This window comes from Corylus avellana, chromosome ca3 (assembly GCF_901000735.1).
Source record: "Corylus avellana chromosome ca3, CavTom2PMs-1.0".
Taxonomy (NCBI): domain Eukaryota; kingdom Viridiplantae; phylum Streptophyta; class Magnoliopsida; order Fagales; family Betulaceae; genus Corylus; species Corylus avellana.
This window is the reverse complement of record NC_081543.1, coordinates 9,670,289-9,688,629: the sequence shown is the minus strand read 5'-3', so window position 1 is coordinate 9,688,629 and position 18,341 is coordinate 9,670,289. Positions and strand designations below refer to the sequence as shown.

At 39.9% G+C, this 18,341-nt stretch overlaps 2 protein-coding genes across 2 annotated transcripts; both read right to left on the bottom strand.

Annotated features, from left to right (window-relative positions):
* Nucleotides 1-7,080: 7,080 nt before the first annotated feature.
* On the bottom strand, nt 7,081-9,731 carry LOC132176097 (large ribosomal subunit protein eL15z). Its single transcript, XM_059588223.1, has 4 exons — nt 9,623-9,731; nt 8,707-8,873; nt 7,580-7,777; nt 7,081-7,474 (listed from the first exon to the last, which is right to left on the bottom strand). The coding sequence occupies exons 1-4, from the start codon at nt 9,624-9,626 to the stop codon at nt 7,229-7,231; spliced, it is 615 nt and encodes a 204-aa protein (XP_059444206.1). The 5' UTR covers nt 9,627-9,731; the 3' UTR covers nt 7,081-7,228.
* A 5,566-nt stretch (nt 9,732-15,297) lies between these two features.
* LOC132173329 (E3 ubiquitin ligase PQT3-like) lies at nt 15,298-18,335 on the bottom strand. Its single transcript, XM_059584799.1, has 5 exons — nt 18,267-18,335; nt 17,881-18,133; nt 17,544-17,663; nt 17,119-17,200; nt 15,298-16,230 (listed from the first exon to the last, which is right to left on the bottom strand). The coding sequence occupies exons 2-5, from the start codon at nt 18,087-18,089 to the stop codon at nt 15,580-15,582; spliced, it is 1,062 nt and encodes a 353-aa protein (XP_059440782.1). The 5' UTR covers nt 18,090-18,133; nt 18,267-18,335; the 3' UTR covers nt 15,298-15,579.
* Nucleotides 18,336-18,341: the final 6 nt, after the last annotated feature.

Genomic DNA, 18,341 nt, shown 5'->3' with positions numbered 1-18,341 from the left:
CTAGAAAGGATGGCAGACATAGATTGGAAGGAACTTGAGGCGAAAGCGGTGGCTACTATTCGGCTTTGTCTAGGAGATGACGTGATGTATCATGTCATGGATGAAGAATCTCCAGTGGCAGTTTGGTTGAAACTAGAAAGTTGGTATATGTCAAAGTCGTTGACAAACAAGCTCTATCTAAAGCAGCAGTTGTATGGCTTGAAGATGGCGGAGGGCTGGGATCTGAGCCAACACATTAACGCATTCAATCAGATAATCGAAGATCTGAAGAGGGCTGATGTGAAGTTCGAAGACAAAGACAAGGCGTTGATGCTATTGAATTCACTCTCAACTTCTCTTACATATGAGAATTTGGTTACAACTCTGACATAGGGGAAAAAGTCCTTGGAGTTAGAGGACGTTATAGAAGCCCTGTTGGTTTTTCATTAGAGGAAGAAAATCAATGATGAAAGTTCTCGAGGAGAAGGGCTAGTTGTAAAAGGTAACGAAGAGTGTGGAAAAAACATTAACAAGGGTGGTTCGAATGACAAGAATTCTCGGTCAAAGTCTAGGAGAAGGAATGACATCATCTGTTATAAGTGCGGAAAGAAAGGGCACATGAAGCGGGATTATCCAAACTGGAACAAGAAAAAGGACGACGAGAATGAAGATTCCTCAAAATCTGCGAACGTAATGGATGACAATTCAAACGATGCTGATGGTGATATGCTTTCTGTTGCATCAAATTCAGAACATCCTGTGGATTCTTGGATTTTGGACTTAGCATGTTCGTTTCACGTGACGTCCAACAGAGATTGGTTTGACACCTACTGGTCAATTAATTCTGGTATAGTTATTATGGGTAATGGTGCACATTGTAAAATTACTGGCACAGGTAATATCAGGATTAAAATGTTTGATGTTGTGATTAGAACATTATGTGATGTTAGACATGTACCAGAAGTGGAAAAGAATCTGATTTCATTAGGAACCTTATATTCAAACGGTTATGGTTATAAGTCTGAAAGTGGAGTAATGAAGGTGATTAAGGGTGCGATGGTAGTGATGAAGGGGTAGAAAAGTTCAAAGAATATCTATAAACTGTTAGGAAGTACAGTTGTAGGTGGAGTCGCCTCTATGGAGTTTGAGCTGATTGTACTGTTTTCTGGCATATGCGGTTGGGTCATATGAGTGAGCGGGGCATGTTGGAGCTTCATAAGAGAAATTTGTTGAAGGGTCTTAAAACGTGCAAGCTTGAATTTTGTAAATTCTGTGTGTTTGGGAAAGCTGAAATGAGTACAATTCAAGACAGCCACACATAAGACAGAGGGCATTCTTGACTATGTTCATTCTGATGTTTGGGGACCAGTGAGGACAGCGTCATGGGGAGGACATACGTATTTCGTGATCTTTATTGATGATTTTTCCAGAAAGGTTTGGGTGTACTTCATGTGGCACAAATCAGAAATGTTTACCAAGTTCAAATTGTGGAAAGCTGAAGTGGAGAACCAGACTAGGAAGAAGGTTAAGTGCCTCGGGACAAATAATGAAATTGAGTATACAAACGACAAGTTCAGAGATTTCTGTGAGCAACATGGTATAAATAGACATTTCATAGTACACAAGACACCACAACAAAATGGTGTGGCGGAAAGGATGAATAGGTCTATTGCAGAGAGAGCATGATGTCTTAGGTTGAATGCTGGACTTGCAAATATTTTCTGAGCAGATGCAGTAAGTATGGCATGTTACTTGATCAACAGGTCACCGAGGGTAGCACTAGATGGGAAAGTTGCAGAGGATGTGTGGACAGGTAATGAGGTAGATTACTCTAGTTTGAGAGTATTTGGTTGTCCAGCCTATGTGCACATACCTAGTAAAGAACGATCGAAGCTTGATCCAAAGTCTAGACAATGTGTCTTTCTCGGATATGGGAAATGGGTTAAGAGTTACAAGTTTTGGGATCCGAAGGCAAACAATGAGGTGATCAATAGAGACGTGATATTTGATGAAAATTCCATGTTGAAGAGTACTTAGGGTAAAGAGAAACAGGTGCCAGAAAGCTGTAGCAGTGATAAGCAGGTGGAGTTAGAGACTCCTGTGCAGGAGAACACTTCTAGGGTATAGAGACCTCTACTTCAGGAGTTAAGGAGCATCACACTATAGCCACAGACAGGCCTAAACGCATTATTAGGCCACCAACCAGGTATGGTTTTGAAGACATGGTTTCTTATGCTCTTGTCATCAGCAGCGGAGATCCTACTACTTTTCAAGAGGCTGTCAATAGCCAAGAGAAGAGCAGATGGGTGGGTGCTATAGCGGAAGAGATGAAGTCTCTGCATAAAAACCAGATGTGAGATTCGGTGGAGCTTCCAGAGAGGAAAAGGGCGATAGGGTGCAAATGGGTGTTCAAGAAAAAGGAAGCAGTATCAGAAAAAGAGGGAGAAAAGTTCAAGGCTCGCCTAGTGGCAAAGGGTTATTCACAGCAGAAAGGGGTTGATTATGAGAAAATATTTTCCTCAGTGGTCAGACATACTTCCATCAGAGTGGTATTGGCGTTGGTAGCTCATTATGACATGGCATTGGAGCAAATGGATGTGAAAACAGCTTTTCTCCATGGTGATTTGGATGAGCAAATTTACATGGAGCAGCCAGAAGGGTTCAGTCAACCTAGGCATGAACACTTGGTCTGTAAATTGAAGAAGTCACTTTATGGGCTGAAATAGTTTCCAAGGCAGTGGTATAAGCGGTTTGACTTCTATATGATCAGAATTGGCTACAAGAGATGTGAGTATGACTGTTGTGTGTATGTGAGGAGCCTTGATGATAACTCATTTATTTTGCTGTTATTATACGTGGATGATATGCTTATTGCAGCTAAGAGTATAGTGGAGGTTAACAAGTTGCAAGTTTTGTTGAGTAGAGAATTTGACATGAAGGATTTGGGCACAGCCAAGAAGATTCTTGGGATGGAGATTCACAGAGACAGGGATGCCAAGAGATTGTGGCTATCTCAAGCCAGCTATGTGAAGAAGGTGTTGGAGAGGTTTAGCATAGAGAATGCGAAACCGGTAAGCACACCTTTGGCGAATCATTTCCGTTTGTCTACCTCATAGTGTCCAAAGACAGTTGAAGAAACTGAAGACATGTCTAAGGTCCCATATGCTAGTGCAATGGGGTGTCTGATGTATGCTATGGTATGTACCAGGCAGATTTGGCTCATGCAGTCAGTGTGGTGAGCAAGTACACGGCGAATCCAGGGAGACAGCATTGGGATGCAGTCAAATGGATTTTCAGATACTAGAAAGGTACTACAGAGTATGGCATCACTTTTGTCAGACAGAAAAGTGATTTGTCAGTTGTCGGATATGTGGATGCAGATTATGCAGGGGATTTGGATGACAGGAGGTCGACCACGAGTTATGTTCACTCTTGCAGGAGGACCCATATGTTGGAGGTCTATGATCCAATCTACGGTTGCGATATCCACGATTGAGGCAGAGTACATGGTGGCGGCTAAGGCTGCAAAGGAAGCTTTGTGGCTTACAGGGTTAGTTAGGGAGCTGGGTATTCATCAAGGAGGAGTTCTGTTGTATTGTGACAGTCAGAGTGCCATTTACTTGGCAAAGAACCAAGTGTATCATACTAGAACCAAACACATTGATGTGAGGTTTCACAAGATTAGGGAATTGGTTGCTATAGGTGAATTGTTACTTGAGAAGATTCACACTTCTGAGAATGCAGCGGACATGTTGACGAAGCTTGTTACCGCAGACAAGTTCAAGCACTGCTTGGACTTGACAAATGTTCTCCATGTGCTAGAAAGGAGAGGAGAGAAGGCGGCATCCCCAAACCTATTAGTTCCAGGCGTAGGCCCAATACTTGATTATCTTCAAAGAGGTGAATACTCGCCAAGGTGGAGATTGTTGGAACAAGTGGCTCATATTCTACTACTAGCCCATTGGGTGTAATTAGTTTATGTGGGCCTGAGGACAAATAAGTTGTGGGGGGTATTTTGGAATTTTCTAAAGTACTTATAATTAGGGTTTTCCTATAAATATGTTATGTTGTAACCCTAAATCATTGAATAGAAAAATATAGCCGCACTCTCTCTTGTGGACGTAAGCACATTGCCGAACCACATAAATCTTTGTCTCAACTCTCTCTTGATCTCTCTCTTTTTGATTCTATATTGTTCATTATTGTTGTGCACGGTAACAACAGTGTTGTATTCTCGTTTTTCTCTGTTTGGATTGGGTTTCTCAGCTTGGTTAGAAGTTCCTCCTTCTGGTCTTCAAGGTGGTCTCTACTGGCTTGGAAACAAGGTTGGATATTGAACCCGCCCGTATTAACAAGAATTGTATTTCTTGTTTGGTTTTTTCTGAACCTTATAGTAGTCCTTGGCTGTTTTTTGGTATGTATGCTCCTTTGCCCCTTCTGTAAAGGGCCTGGGGATAAATAAGTTGTGAGGGGTATTTTGGGGTTTTCCAAAGTAATTATAATTAAGGTTTTCCTATAAATATGTTATGTTGTAACCCTAAATCATTGAATAGAAAAATATAGCCGCACTCTCTCCTGTGGACGTAGGCACATTGCCGAACCACGTAAATCTGTGTCTCAACTCTCTCTTGATCTCTCTCTTTTCGATTTTATATTATTCATCATTGTTGTGCACGGTAACAACAGTGTTGTATTCTCGTTTTCAGCCTTTTCTGTTTGGATTGGTTTCTCTGCTTGTTTAGAAGTTCCTCCTTCTGGTCTTCAAGGTGGTCTCTACATGGCTTGAAAGCAAGGTGTGGATATTGAACCTGTCCGTATTAACAAGAATTGTATTTCTTGTTTGGTTTTTTCTGAATCTTCTAGTAGTCCTTGGCTGTTCTCTGGTGTGTATGCTCCTTTGCCCCTTCTGTAAAGGGCCTTTGGAGACTTTATCTCACATTTTTTTGGAGTGAGATTTGGCTAGAATTTTGTGGAGATCTTCCCCTTGGCCTATCCATTTTCGGCTTACTTCTCCATGCCTATTTCGGATTGGGTTCTTGCTATTTTGTCCCCTGTGGATTCTTTTGGTATTCCTAAATCTGATGTTAGTAAATTTCAATTGTTTGTTGTTCTCATGTTGGATCATATTTGGAGGTGCAAGAACCTCTTAATTCATGAAGGTGTGCAGCTTGGTTAGAAGTTCCTCATTCTGGTCTTCAAGGTGGTCTCTACATGGCTTGAAAGCAAGGTGTGAATATTGAACCTGTCCGTATTAACAAGAATTGTATTTCTTGTTTGGTTTTTTCTGAACCTTCTAGTAGTCTTTGGCTGTTCTCTGGTGTGTATGCTCCTTTGCCCCTTCTGTAAAGGGCCTTTAGAGACTTTATCTCACATTTTTTTGGAGTGAGATTTGGCTAGAATTTTGTGGAGATCTTCCCCTTGGCCTATCTCTTTTTCGGCTTACTTCTCCATTCCTATTTCAGATTGGGTTCTTGCTATTTTGTCCCCCGTGGATTCTTTTGGTATTCCTAAATCTGATGTTAGTAAATTTCAATTGTTTGTTGTTCTCATGTTGGATCATATTTGGAGGTGCAGGAACCTCTTAATTCATGAAGGTGTGCAGCCCTCTCCCATTAAAGCTATCCATCAAATTTCTTGCAGCTTCAATTATCATCTTGTGGCTTGGAATGATCTTGCTCTTCCTGCCTTGTGGATGCCGCTAGCTGCTGGTTGGTTGAAATGAAACTTCGATGTTGCAGTGAGGGCTCTTTTGTTGTTGCAGCAGCTGTGATTAGTAATGAAAGGGGTGATATTGTTGGTGCAGCCACTCAGAAGCTCCTGTGTACAGATGCCCTTCAAGGTGAAGCTCTTACAGCCTTGCTGGCTTCTCGTTTAGCCTCTTCTCTAGGTTGCAGTTTACTTGCCTCGGAAGGGATGCTCTTCTAGTGGTTTTAGCTATAAACAATCCTTCCATATTTTCCTCTTGGAACTTTGTTCATTGTATAGCTGATGTTAGTTTGGTTTTATCTTCCTTTCAAAGTTGAAATATTTTGAACATGTCTCGTAGTGCCAATTTTCAGGCACATGCTTTAGGTAAATGGGCCACTTCCTATCTGGAAGCATTCCCACAGGATCTCCTATTCTCTTTTCCATTCGAATCAGAAATGAAAAAGATCTTCCGCTGTATCCCTTTCCTTATTCAATTAACAAAAAAAAAAAAAAAAAAAACCCAATGAGGTCACTTTAAAAGGCTCTACCTGAGAGCCTCGTCACCAAATCCGTCAAATGGGTGTCCTAACATGACTTTTGCAGTAGTCCTCCATTAATCCTTGTCAGCAAGCCGTCCTGACAAGACCTGCTTAGAAGACAAATTCAAGTTTTTGTATGGTGTCCAAGGATTACCCATTCAGAGTAAACAATGCATACATAAAATTTTTTTTTCGACATTAGATGAAGGAATACATGGGCGTTGGAAAGATGGCTAAAAATTATATAAGTTTGTATTTGACAAATATTTTCCAATTTTGATATTTACTAGGTCAAGATGGGTTGTCAATAGATTTTTGAAGATCAAGATGAGTTGAAGGAAGTGAAGACAGCGAAGCGCATCAGCAAAGGTCAACAAGGGGTTAGGATGAGTTACAGGCAGAGAAATGGTGAAAAACCCTAACCAGCTTAACTTTAAAACCCATCTTTTCTTCTAATCTATTTAAGCCTCAAATCACACATTATAGCATGAAACAAAATCAGTTGTACGCGGGGGCGGTTCCTTCAAAAGAGCAAGAGAAGCTTGAAAGATTACCGCCACCATCGTCATGTGAACCAACATTCCAAGTGCCATATGCTGCTTCCACCAACGTTAAATAGTGTAGTAGACAGGAAGGGGACGAAAGTAACATTCCAAAGTGCAGAGTCACATAGCATAGATGCACCTTTTCTGAAGTAGCTGGAGGGAGTGGTCAACTAACAAACTAAACGCTCTGTGGCCTGCCAGAGCCTCACCCAAATGCAATATGCCCACAAGGCTACAACTGAATCAAACACACAAACTACGCCAAGAGGCCAAGAATCATGCAATGCAGTAGAAAAACATACCTGAGAATAACTTAGTAATGCACTACAAAACCACAACTCAAGATACCAACTTACTAAAATATTCAAATAGAACATGAACCAAGTATTTCAATCTCCAAAATTTCAAACTCTTATGTTTTTCCTCGAGATTAATATCCAGAAAACAACACAGAAACATGAAGCAATATTGCCGAAATCAACGATAACGACGAAGGGAGAGGGTATTGTTCCTCTTCCAGTTCGCCCTGCGAGAAGGACGTTGCTTGTGGTGAGCGTGTCCCTTTCCACGCAATCCCCTGAATTTCTTCCCAGCAGATGTGAGACCACGGAGCTCTCTGTGCTTGTGGACCGGATTGCAGAGCCAGTTGATTCTTGGGTCATTTCGGATTGCATTGTGAGCAACATCAACGAGAATAACCTCGTAGTACTTGTATGTTGAATCCTGTATCAGACAATAGCAACATATCAGAACAATGAGATATCATCCCAAGCAACAAATGTAACAACTGAAAGAAAATGTGGACAATGAATAGAATAGGTAACAAACCTCATTAAGCCAGTAAGAATTTAGAACCCTGAGTCCTCCCAACTTCCGCCCAGCTCGTTCCTCTGCCACTGACCTCTTGCTGCGCTGAAACTTAAGTTGAGTAACTCCCTGGTTTGTGGGCTTCCCATAAACAATACCTTTGGGAACAGGCCTCTTGCGGCCACCACGCCTAACACGAACACGATAAACCACGTAACCCTGTAAACAATAAAATCATAACTAAGAAAGCTTTATCAATGGCATACTGCTTACTGCTTCTGTGGATGCCTAAAGAAAACAGAATAATGGAGTGCAGTCATGGCTAGCAAATATCAACAAAGTAAAACAAGAAATACAGAAAAAAAAAAAAAAAAAAAAAAAAAAAGACAGCACAAATCGCTGACAACTTCCGAGTGTATTTGCCATTCCTTAATGTAGCTGTTCCTTAATTCAGAAAGTATATGCCTGATGTGCTAATTCTGAATTCACAACTTAACTTTCTTTGTCCAACAACAGCTTAAACACCAAAAAGACACCAGGCATGTATTGGATCAAGATAAAACCAAGAACCAGAATGAGAACTTGCTTGCTCAGATGATTGATTATAAATTGAATGTAGCTGGTCTCAGGGAGCATCTTATCATACTACATAAACACCATCCGAAGGAGAAATTACATACACATCAGGACGCTGCTCAACCAGTATTAAACTGCTCTATATTGCAAATCTTATATACTGATAGATCACTTGTATATGACTGCATCCATACATAGGTGCATTATGAGCCCTATAGTCTAGGAACTGCTACACACGTGATTCTTGACAAAACTCAATGATTAGAGGAGTTGGTCAATCCAAGTGAGAAAAAAACTAAACCAAACAAAGTCACAAACTGCCCACAGCACAAATTACAGATACAATGCTGAAGAGGAAAGAGGAACACAAGAGTATATCAAATTGGACAATACTACAGCCACGACCTAACAAGTCAATAAAATGGAAACCATAATATCTAAGGACATCCCAAAAAAAGCTACATACACAGATGACTACTTAATCTCTATTATTTCAAGGGATCATACCTATAGAAAATATTTCAAGCATAATGTACAAAGAATCTCTATATGTAACCTAACAACTACATTACCTGCTTGGCCTTGTACCCCAGGCGGCGAGCCTTGTCAGGGCGAGTAGGCCGGGTTACACGAACAATGGAAGGGTGCTGGCGGTACTCCCAACACCTCACCCTCTGCAGGAACCTCATCACATCGGATTGCTTCTTCCTCCATAGCTCGGAAACGTACTTGTAAGCCCCTATTGTCACAGAAACATGAAAATGATAAGAATAATAATAGTAACAGCAGCAGCAACAATAATCATAATAATATACCCTATATTACTTATCAAAAAGAAGAAGAAAAATCGCCTTCTCTTTTGACCAAAACTGCTTTTATCAAGCCAAAAATTGATTTTCCTTTGTAAGTAAATAACAGAATATAACCCCATTACGTCATTTTCAAGACCCTTTACACTGTTTCTAAGAGAATTATGTATCACAGCGATGTAAGCAGAATACAGTCATTTTTATTAGTTTCAGACCAAAAATTAAATAAATCGTAGATTAAATCTCGTACAATCCAACCAGACCAATCTGAGGTTTCCTATCTACTTGTATCAGAGGAAAATGTTTATCAAAGTTATGCATCGCACGATTATCAGATCCGCCAAATTTCCACTTTTTCCAAACTCCAGAAACTAAAGAGAGCCTCCTATAGGCCAAGCATCATACAACTACTATATATCTTAGTCAACATAACCTTTTTTTTTCTTATACATATACCAAAAAACCAGATAAACCTACGACCCATAACCTTATATTGTGCTAATTCACTTAGTTTTCTCAGAAACCAAAAGCGGAGTAAAAGAAAAATAAATTTCACAGAAAAGAGTACCAAAAACAGCTCTGAGAATAAATAAATTAAAGCACAGTTTCTGCAAAAAATGAAGTTTGTATCTCTAGCAATGGAACTGAATCGAGAGAGAGAGAAAGAGAGATAGAGTACCCATGGGATCAGAAATGAGCGGCGAGGCGCAGTCACCAAGTAGGCTTTCGCTTGAAGAGAGCTAGGGTTTGTGGTGAATGCTTACGCTTTATAAAGGTGGGAATGGTCATGGGCTTCGAATCTGAGCCGTCCATTTTACTTTCACGCTCCCTTTACCCATCGCTTATAGACGGCGCCGTTTTTAGTCAATCTTTAAGGGTTCCTGGTATGGGCCTGCAAAGGCTCAGTGTGTCCCCGAAGGAAGCAAGTTGGGCCAATTCAACCCAACCCCCTCGAAAATAGTTTATCATGGGTCTATCAGATCTTTTTTCTTTTTTTTTTCTTTTTTTTCTTTCTTTTTTTTTTCTTTTTTTTTTTGGGTGTCTATCAGATTTGATCTGCCACGTCACAGACCAAGCAGAAAAACATGTTTACAACAGAACAATTCTGAGTTTACTTCTAAAGTAACCTAATGTCACCTTGAAAGGATCTAATTGTTTGTATGTAGTTTAGGAGTTTCATATTTTAGTTTAAAGAAGAAGAAAAAAAAAAAAAAAGGTTGATTTGGTAAAATTTTGAAGAGTGTTCTGAGTTTTTGAATTTGATTTTGAAGTAATTTGGTGGGATCACACCTAAAATTGTGTTGTATGTGGAGCCCACAAACGAAAATTTGAGAATTTTTAAGAAAAACGGCTACCAACTTATAACTAGCATTCAATACCTGCATAACCGCCAATCGTGGTTAGCCACTAACTAGCTTAGCAGTTGCGGTTAAGAGGAATAAATGCAAGCATAATCAGTTGTATACTCTTAGAACTCATCATTGAAAATAGGTTAGTAAGGAGAGGATGCCCAAAAATTTATAGAAACATAGTTAAGACCGCACTTAAGCCATATGGGACACTTAAGATTGTAATAATTAAAACATGTAACTTGAAACCAAGGAGACCTTGAGATGTATCTTGCACCTTAATGTCAAAGTTGAATAGTATTTTTGTAGTGACTCAAATAATTAATTAGGCTTAGGACAACTTAATTAGGGTATTAATTGGACTTTGGGTCACTAGGAACATTTGGAAGGGCATTTTGGGCATTTCAAAATTTTGGAGCTATAGTAGACGAATGCTCGCATGGGGGACCACACGAGCTCTCTCCTGGCAATCGTACACGAGCGCTCGTTGACCGATAATTTTTACCCGTGCGTGCCACCTGCAATTCTGACCCCTTTAAGCTACAATACACGAGCGCTCACACCTTTCTATAAATTTTTCATTTTGCCCTCAGCCTCTTTTTCCTATAAATACCCCACTCCCCATTCAAGTTTTTCAGCCTCAGAAGCCTTGGGGAGACTCTGCTGGTCTGTTTTGTGAGTGTTGTGAGGTTTTGTGTGTTTTTGGTGAAGAAGGAGGTGCTACTTGGAGGACTTGCTTGTTGAGGTAATCTCTACCATTTTCTTTGAGTTATTACGTTGTTTGCTTCGTACGTTATTGTAGAGAGTTTTAAGCTTTATACTTGTTTAGTCGTTCTTTTCCACTAGGCTTAATCTTGTCATTTGGAGACATTATTTTGATTAAGGGAGTGTTAGAAACCCTTTTGTAGCCTCAGGACTAGTCGGAGGAAGCTCGGGAAGCATTTGGAACAAATGAGGTTCTACCTGAACCTCACTAGCTGAACATTCGTCCCTAAAGTCAAGCGTTGGCCTAGAGACGTTCAGGGGAAGGCCTTTTTGGCCGAGCATCCAAAGACCCTTGTTTTTGAGCTCTGGGTTCGTTCTAATTGGACTTAGGACTAATAGAAGGTTTTTTCACAGATTTGGAGAGCTCAGGACTTTTGGAGGAATACTTAGAGAGCTTATATAACCCAGGTGAGTTTTAACTCACATAATGCTCGTCATTTATTTTTCCGCATTGCACGACTATTTTTGTGTACCAAAACATGCATATTTACAATTCTCACGGTATATTCCTTGTTGCACATGAACTCTAACTTTTTGTGAAAAATGTGATACCTAACAAAGTTATGACGTTGAAACTTGTAAAAGCATGCATGTAAAATACAGACAAGATTAATTGCATCGTATGATATGGTACACCGGTACGTGTGGGATAACGGCCACAGGCTTACTATACATGTTAACTTTATGGTCAAATGTGTGTGTGATATATGAGACTTGGACAACATTAGTAGCGTGGGCCATCCGAGGTCGAACTCGGTCAGGCTGCTAGTATTATGGACGGTAGCGTACAATATCCAGGGCACCGGTATTATATTACAGGTCCCTAGGAACAACGTCAACCCTACTAAGAAGGGATAATATCTCGGGTAAAGCTGAACTATCATTGTTACTCATGATTATAAGCATGTATTATATCTATATCGCATTCTTGGATAACTGTCATGACTAAACTATTGCATTCTTTACCAAACAGAGTTCATTATTGGCATGGGTATTATGTGCATTAACTTTCACTAAGTCCTTAGACTTACCCCCTTTATTTTTATGTCTTCCCTCTCTATTATATACAATTGCACAACCTAGCTAGTCTAGAGGAGGATGCCTACGGACCGGACCTGGGTGATGGCGCAGGATTTGATTATGGTTGTGTTTGAAGACCTGGACCCGGTATGGCTGAAATCGATATGGGATGATGGAGGTACCACACGGCACGGGCAAACATGATGAAAATTGCAATATCTCTAGCAATACTCAAACTTAGGATTTGATCTTTTATCTTATTACAAGACAATTATATTATAGATCTGTAATATGTTTATCCTAGTGATGGTCTGTTGACTGATACATTTGGTAACTTATTTATATTATGAGGTGTTATGATTATTCTGGAGTATAAATTTGTGGTTGTTTAGTTATTGCTTTCATTTTTCCTAAGAGTAACAAGTCTTCTGCTGAATTCTCTTGCCTAGGAGAGGTTAAGATCCCTGAGTCTTGTCCCGTAAAGAATAAGGCTGGGAGACGAATCATGGATTCAATTACCAGTTAATTAATTTTTTATTGGGTTGTTATAATTTTTCACTATAATTCCTTGGATTGACTTCCATTACATCATTATTCCATGATGGGAAATGGGTACAATGGTAGGGAATGTATGTGGGTTTGAAAAGGATATTATTTGATGGTCAATTTTTTTTTTTTTTTTTTTTTATAATTGATTAAGGAAAGGGTTACAGGGAATGATCATTTCCACTTCTGATCCAAAAGGAAGAAAGAGAGGACGATCCTAAAAACGAAAAAGGGGTGGGCTCTCCAACAATAGACCCAAAACAAACTAAAGCAGTGTAGAAATAAATACAAAACGTAGGAAATGGGACAAACAAGTGCCTCGGTCCTCTCAAGGGGCCGCGCAAGGCGGTTTCAGATACAAAAGGGGCACAGATTAAGGCGAACCTATCTGAACCCCCACTTGTAACCAGCAACAACCGCCAGAAGGAGGTTGAAGTGATAAAAGCACTACTAGAGTCCGTAACAAGGACTGTTGTAAAGAGAGGAACCACCACAAATTCAGTTACAAAAGTTTCCACTAAAGAAATAAGCCAATAAAAAACTAGGAGACAGCAACCCACAAAACACAAAAACAACAAAAAACGACAATACATAAAAACAACAGGAAAACAACAACAAAAAGATCAGAAAACAGTAGCAACGGCCGGGGAACGGAGTATGGCGAGCACTGGCAGGCGCGTGGCACTGACGCGCCTGCATGTGAGATCCACGCGCCGGCGCGTGGTGGTCGGATCTGGCCGGAGGAGGTGGCGTTGGGAAGTTGAGAGGCCGAGAAACAAGGTGAGATGACGCGTGTTGGTGGAAAACTGACCGAAGAGGCTAGATCTAGTTTTTCTCAAAACTAGATCTAAAAACCCAATCAGTTTTGAGGAGGCGGGCGGCGCTGCACAACGGTGAATGGACGGCGACAGAATGGAGGCAGATCGGAGAGGATGAAGGAGGCCGGAGCTCCTGGTCTGGTCGGACTGCACAACAACAAAAACAACAGAAGAAAACACCAAAAGCAGGAAATATAGACAAAGAAGAGGGAGGAGAATGGAGAAAAACTCCATATCTCCTCCCCGGAAAAACCTCACTAAGGAGGCGGCTGCTCTCACCAGGGAGATGGAAGAAAAAAAAATGTAGGTTGATAAAAATTTCTAGAGAGAGGTTAGAGCCTCTCTCTCTAACCGGCAATATTTTGCAATATTTGCTGGTCAATATATTAGTTTTAATGGTATATATATTGTTACATGGTGTATGGTGTATAATGTTGTCACGGCATTTAAATTTTTTTTTAAATAACATGGCATTGCATACATTATTAGATACAATAAAATAAAAATATTGATCGTGAAATAATTATTCTTAATTTTACTTTTCTTTTTTTTTTTTAATGAAAATTTGTAACTTTTATTAATTAAATATCAAGAGCATAAAACTCTTACAACAAAGAGCATACAGCTCTTAACACAGAGCATAAAGCTCTGAAAAATCATAGTCAAATGCTATGAGATTACAAAGTCATAGATACAATCATAAAAATCTTACAATCAAATACATATCTATGAGTTTAAGCTTCCACTAACCCATGTACAATTATAGTTAAGGAATGTTCGAGCAGATTAGATCTAGGACACTGGTAGCCCAAATACAAAACAACAAAAAAACTAAAAATCTGGCCGTGAAGGATAAACCCCACACTAATCTACTCCTCCTCGGCCCGAAGGTTAGGAGACAATTCCATCCTTGACCCGAAGGCCAAGATAAAAAGAATAAAAATAAAAAAACAAAAAATCCCCACAAACAGCAGCGGAGGAGCTCAGTATTATAGACATCTCTAGGAAGACACGCTTTGGCTAATGAAGACGATCAGATCTAAGGTTGAAAAAACCTAGATCTAGATCTAGATCTACAAACTAGATCTAAAACAAATTCGCCAGAAACGGAGACCGGAAGAGACCACATAGAAGACACTGAGCACTGCTACCAGGGAAGGACCTCTGTGCTTTCTTCTTTGGTGTTGCATGGAGGAAGAGATGAAGAGAGTTTTAGATAGAAGGCATAGCCTCTCTCTCTATTCTTAATTTTACTTGAAATTGAGAGAATCACATCATTTAAAACATGTGTATACACTATTAAATGCAAGATGACTGATAAAGACGATTAGATCTAAGTTTGAAAAAACTATATCTAGATTTAGATCTAAAGCGGAGACTGAAGAAGACCACATAGAAGACACCGAGCACTGCTACCAGGAAAAGACCTCTGTGTTGCATGGAGGAAGAGATGAAGAGAGTTCTAGAGAGAATGCCGAGCCTCTCTCTATTCTTAATTTTAGTTGAAATTAAGAGAATCAACATGATAGAAGGTGGTTGCATCATCATAATGTGCGTGTGGAAGTCTCATGTTGGGAGATAAAGCGGTTATGGAAATTTTAGTACCTAAAAAGCTATGCCACACAAGAAACTAACATGTTAGGTAAAAAATTTCAAAAGTAATTCTTTTGACTATAAAAGTTCTATTTTCCAACATAATCCTCAACATGTTCCAAGTGTGTTTCAACTAAACAAAATTTACGTGATTATGAAATATTCCATGAAAATTAAAATATTAACTTAGAGACAAAGGATATTATTCTATGAGAGAGCGCGTGTTTTTGTATACATTTGTGCGCCAGCGACAACCATTTACAGGAGAAGAAAGGAGAGAGTGATTGCCATTTATTATAAGAAAAGTGGAATTTATATTATTGTAAATCAAGCTTGATAGCTTAAATACAAAGCTTGTGATACAGAGAAATTTCAATAACGCAAAGTTATCATCTCTTCCCCTAAACTCCTCTCCCAGGTTTGGTCTCAAGGGCGAGAGAAGCTCAAGCTGGTTTGGTCTCAATAGCCAGAGAAGCTCAAGCACCAGAGATAAATTCATGGCTCCCTAATCATATATCCGTTTCAACTTTTATCCAACTCTTTAACTACCTATGTTTGCTCCGCTCTCGCTCTCGCTCCCGTTCCCTGGAACCTCTTGAATGATGCCTCGCGTCCTCTTCCCACTCTGCCTGCAGCGGCGGAGGCGGTGACGGCTCGTACCTCGATGGCTTCCTCTTGAAATGCCTATCATCGTCGCTTGACTCATAATCCACACCACTACTGCTCTTCCTCCCTGCAGTGCCGCTAGTCACTGAAGCTGCCTTTGTCGATGCCGATTTGTAGTCATCATAAGACCCACCATTTGCCGACGCCTTCTGATGATGCGTAGCAAGGGGTGCCTCTGATGAGGACGAGACCTTTCTCTTCTTGCTGACTTCTTCGGCTGGGAAGCTTATGCGCGAGAAGACGCTGAGCTTATGTTTGCGTTCTGCAGCGGCAGCTGTTGCGGCAGCTTTGGAGGACGTTTCCAGAGCAGGTCGGGCAGAAGACTCCGAATGGTGGTGGTGGTGGTGGCGGTCACGCTCTTGGTCGTGGTCGCGGTCACGATAGTTGCGATCATAGTCACGATCATGATGGTGCTCGGATTTTCTCTTGGCTGGGCGCGGTGGCGGTTCAATCTCGCGTGTTGACCGGTCTGGAGATCTCTCGGGTCGGTGACGGTGGTGGTCAGCGCTTGATGGAGGGGGAATAGGCTTCTGCACCAACACAATAGAGGGCATGTCATTGACCAAAATACAACCATTGCGTTACATCCTTTTCGTTTTTTTTTTTACTCGTGTTCTATCGGCAAGTGGTAAATATCAGCAAAATGGGCAATAATTAAATAATAATATATAGGAACAGATAGCAGCTTTTTAACATATATTAAAAAAGAGCCCCGTTGTTAGGATTTTTATTTTATTTTTTATTTAGGATAGAACTCGGTATAATTAATTATAGAATATCTAACAGAATATCATTTTGATATTGCAGCGCTTTTTTACGATCATGGACAGCGACATGAATTATTGCAGTGGCCTTGAAGTCAAATTTTCTAAAAGCATGCATATTATAATTCGATGAAAACTAAATTTTCTAAAGACAAACAGGATTGTTTTATGAAAAAGAATTCATTCGGATTCACTTGCGAACTTTCTCTTTTCTTTTTTCCTTTAGTGTTTTTTTTTTTGGGGTCCTCTTTTCAAAATTTACCACCAATCAAATGCTTGGACTTACATGTTCTACCATTTCTTTTTCTATGCACTTTTAGAGCCATTTATTGCCACAGGGCCATAGAAAAAACAAAAATTGACATGCTATTGCACTCTCTTCCGATGATATCTCCATAATTAGATGGAGCATCATTAGAAAATATATCTATATAAAAGAATCCAAAATAACATTTATTTGACCCTAACTGCACCAACAAAACAAAAGCCTCTCTTCCTTTTTTTCTTCATTGGAAAAAGAAAAGCGCAATAAATGGCGAAATCGGTGTTTTCTTGCCAAGTAGTTGCTAGTGAGTAGTGACTGTGAAAAGTACCTGCTGCAGTGCAAAAATAATGAAGACAAAGGGAAATTAGGATATAACAGAAAAGACGTACAGATTTCAATTTCATTGGAGGGACATCGCCGCCACTGCTGCTCACTTCCCTACCAAACTCTCGATCTTTGGAAAAGTCCCTACTGCTCAAGGCAAAGAAATAAACTAAACTAGTTAACCACATACAGAACTTCAGTTTTGTGGTTTAAAAATTAAAAAAGAAAGCAGTACATGCAACAAAAGAATAAGCAGCATGAATCACATTGTATTGCATTTGCATAGTAGTATACTTAACTACAAACTGCTATTTAGCAGCAACAATGATCCAACAAAATGAGAACGAGAATTATCACTAGAAATAATTCACACCCTTAAATATCACACAACAAAACAGACATAAAATCAAATAAGACTGGAAACCAAATCACTTTCTAAAAAATACAGATGCAACACAAATAAAAAAATTCCATAAATCTTTCCGTTTACCTTTCATTCCGTCTCTCATTTTCACGCTTCCTCCTCAAATCAGCTTTTCGTGCCTCGAATTCCTCTCTGCTCATGATTGGAGGTGGAGCATTCATACCCATAGTGAACTCTGAAAGATCCCTATATATGTTGAAGGTCACAAATCAAATTAAGCATGTTCATTCATAGATATGATCAGAATAGCATTTTTGCATACCAAAAATGCATGCTTACTAGGATTCAGTAAAACAAAACTGCCCAAACAGACAGGCATTGCACAACAAACGTCAAACTTATATGCTATAACACCAACCAGCGAGAGAAAGAGCATTTACAAAAGGACATTACTAATGCATACCTTTGAGGTGGAACAGGAGGGAACATATAGCTTTGCGCACCAAATGGGTCCTGCGGTACAATACCACCCCCAAAAGGCATGTCAAAGGGGCCTAGCCCATAACCCGTATAAGGCATGGCGCCAGGATATGGTGCCATATACGCATCCATACCAGGTTGCATTCCATTCCAGTATGGATTATTAAAAGCAGCAGGATTATAAGGCATCATATAACTCTCAGCCGCAAGATCTTGAGGGGTTTTCCACTGCAAATCTACAAAAACATAAATTATCCAAAAAACATAAGGGACGCAACAGCAACATATAACTCTCAGCCATTCAGAGAAACCAAATTCTTGGATAATTTTCATCTCATGTCAGGCAAAAGCAAAAAAGCATGGACATACCATTTGCTGGCACACGGATTTTCTTCTTTTTCTTTCTCTTTCCTGAAAAATAAAAACAATGTGAGAGAGATCATC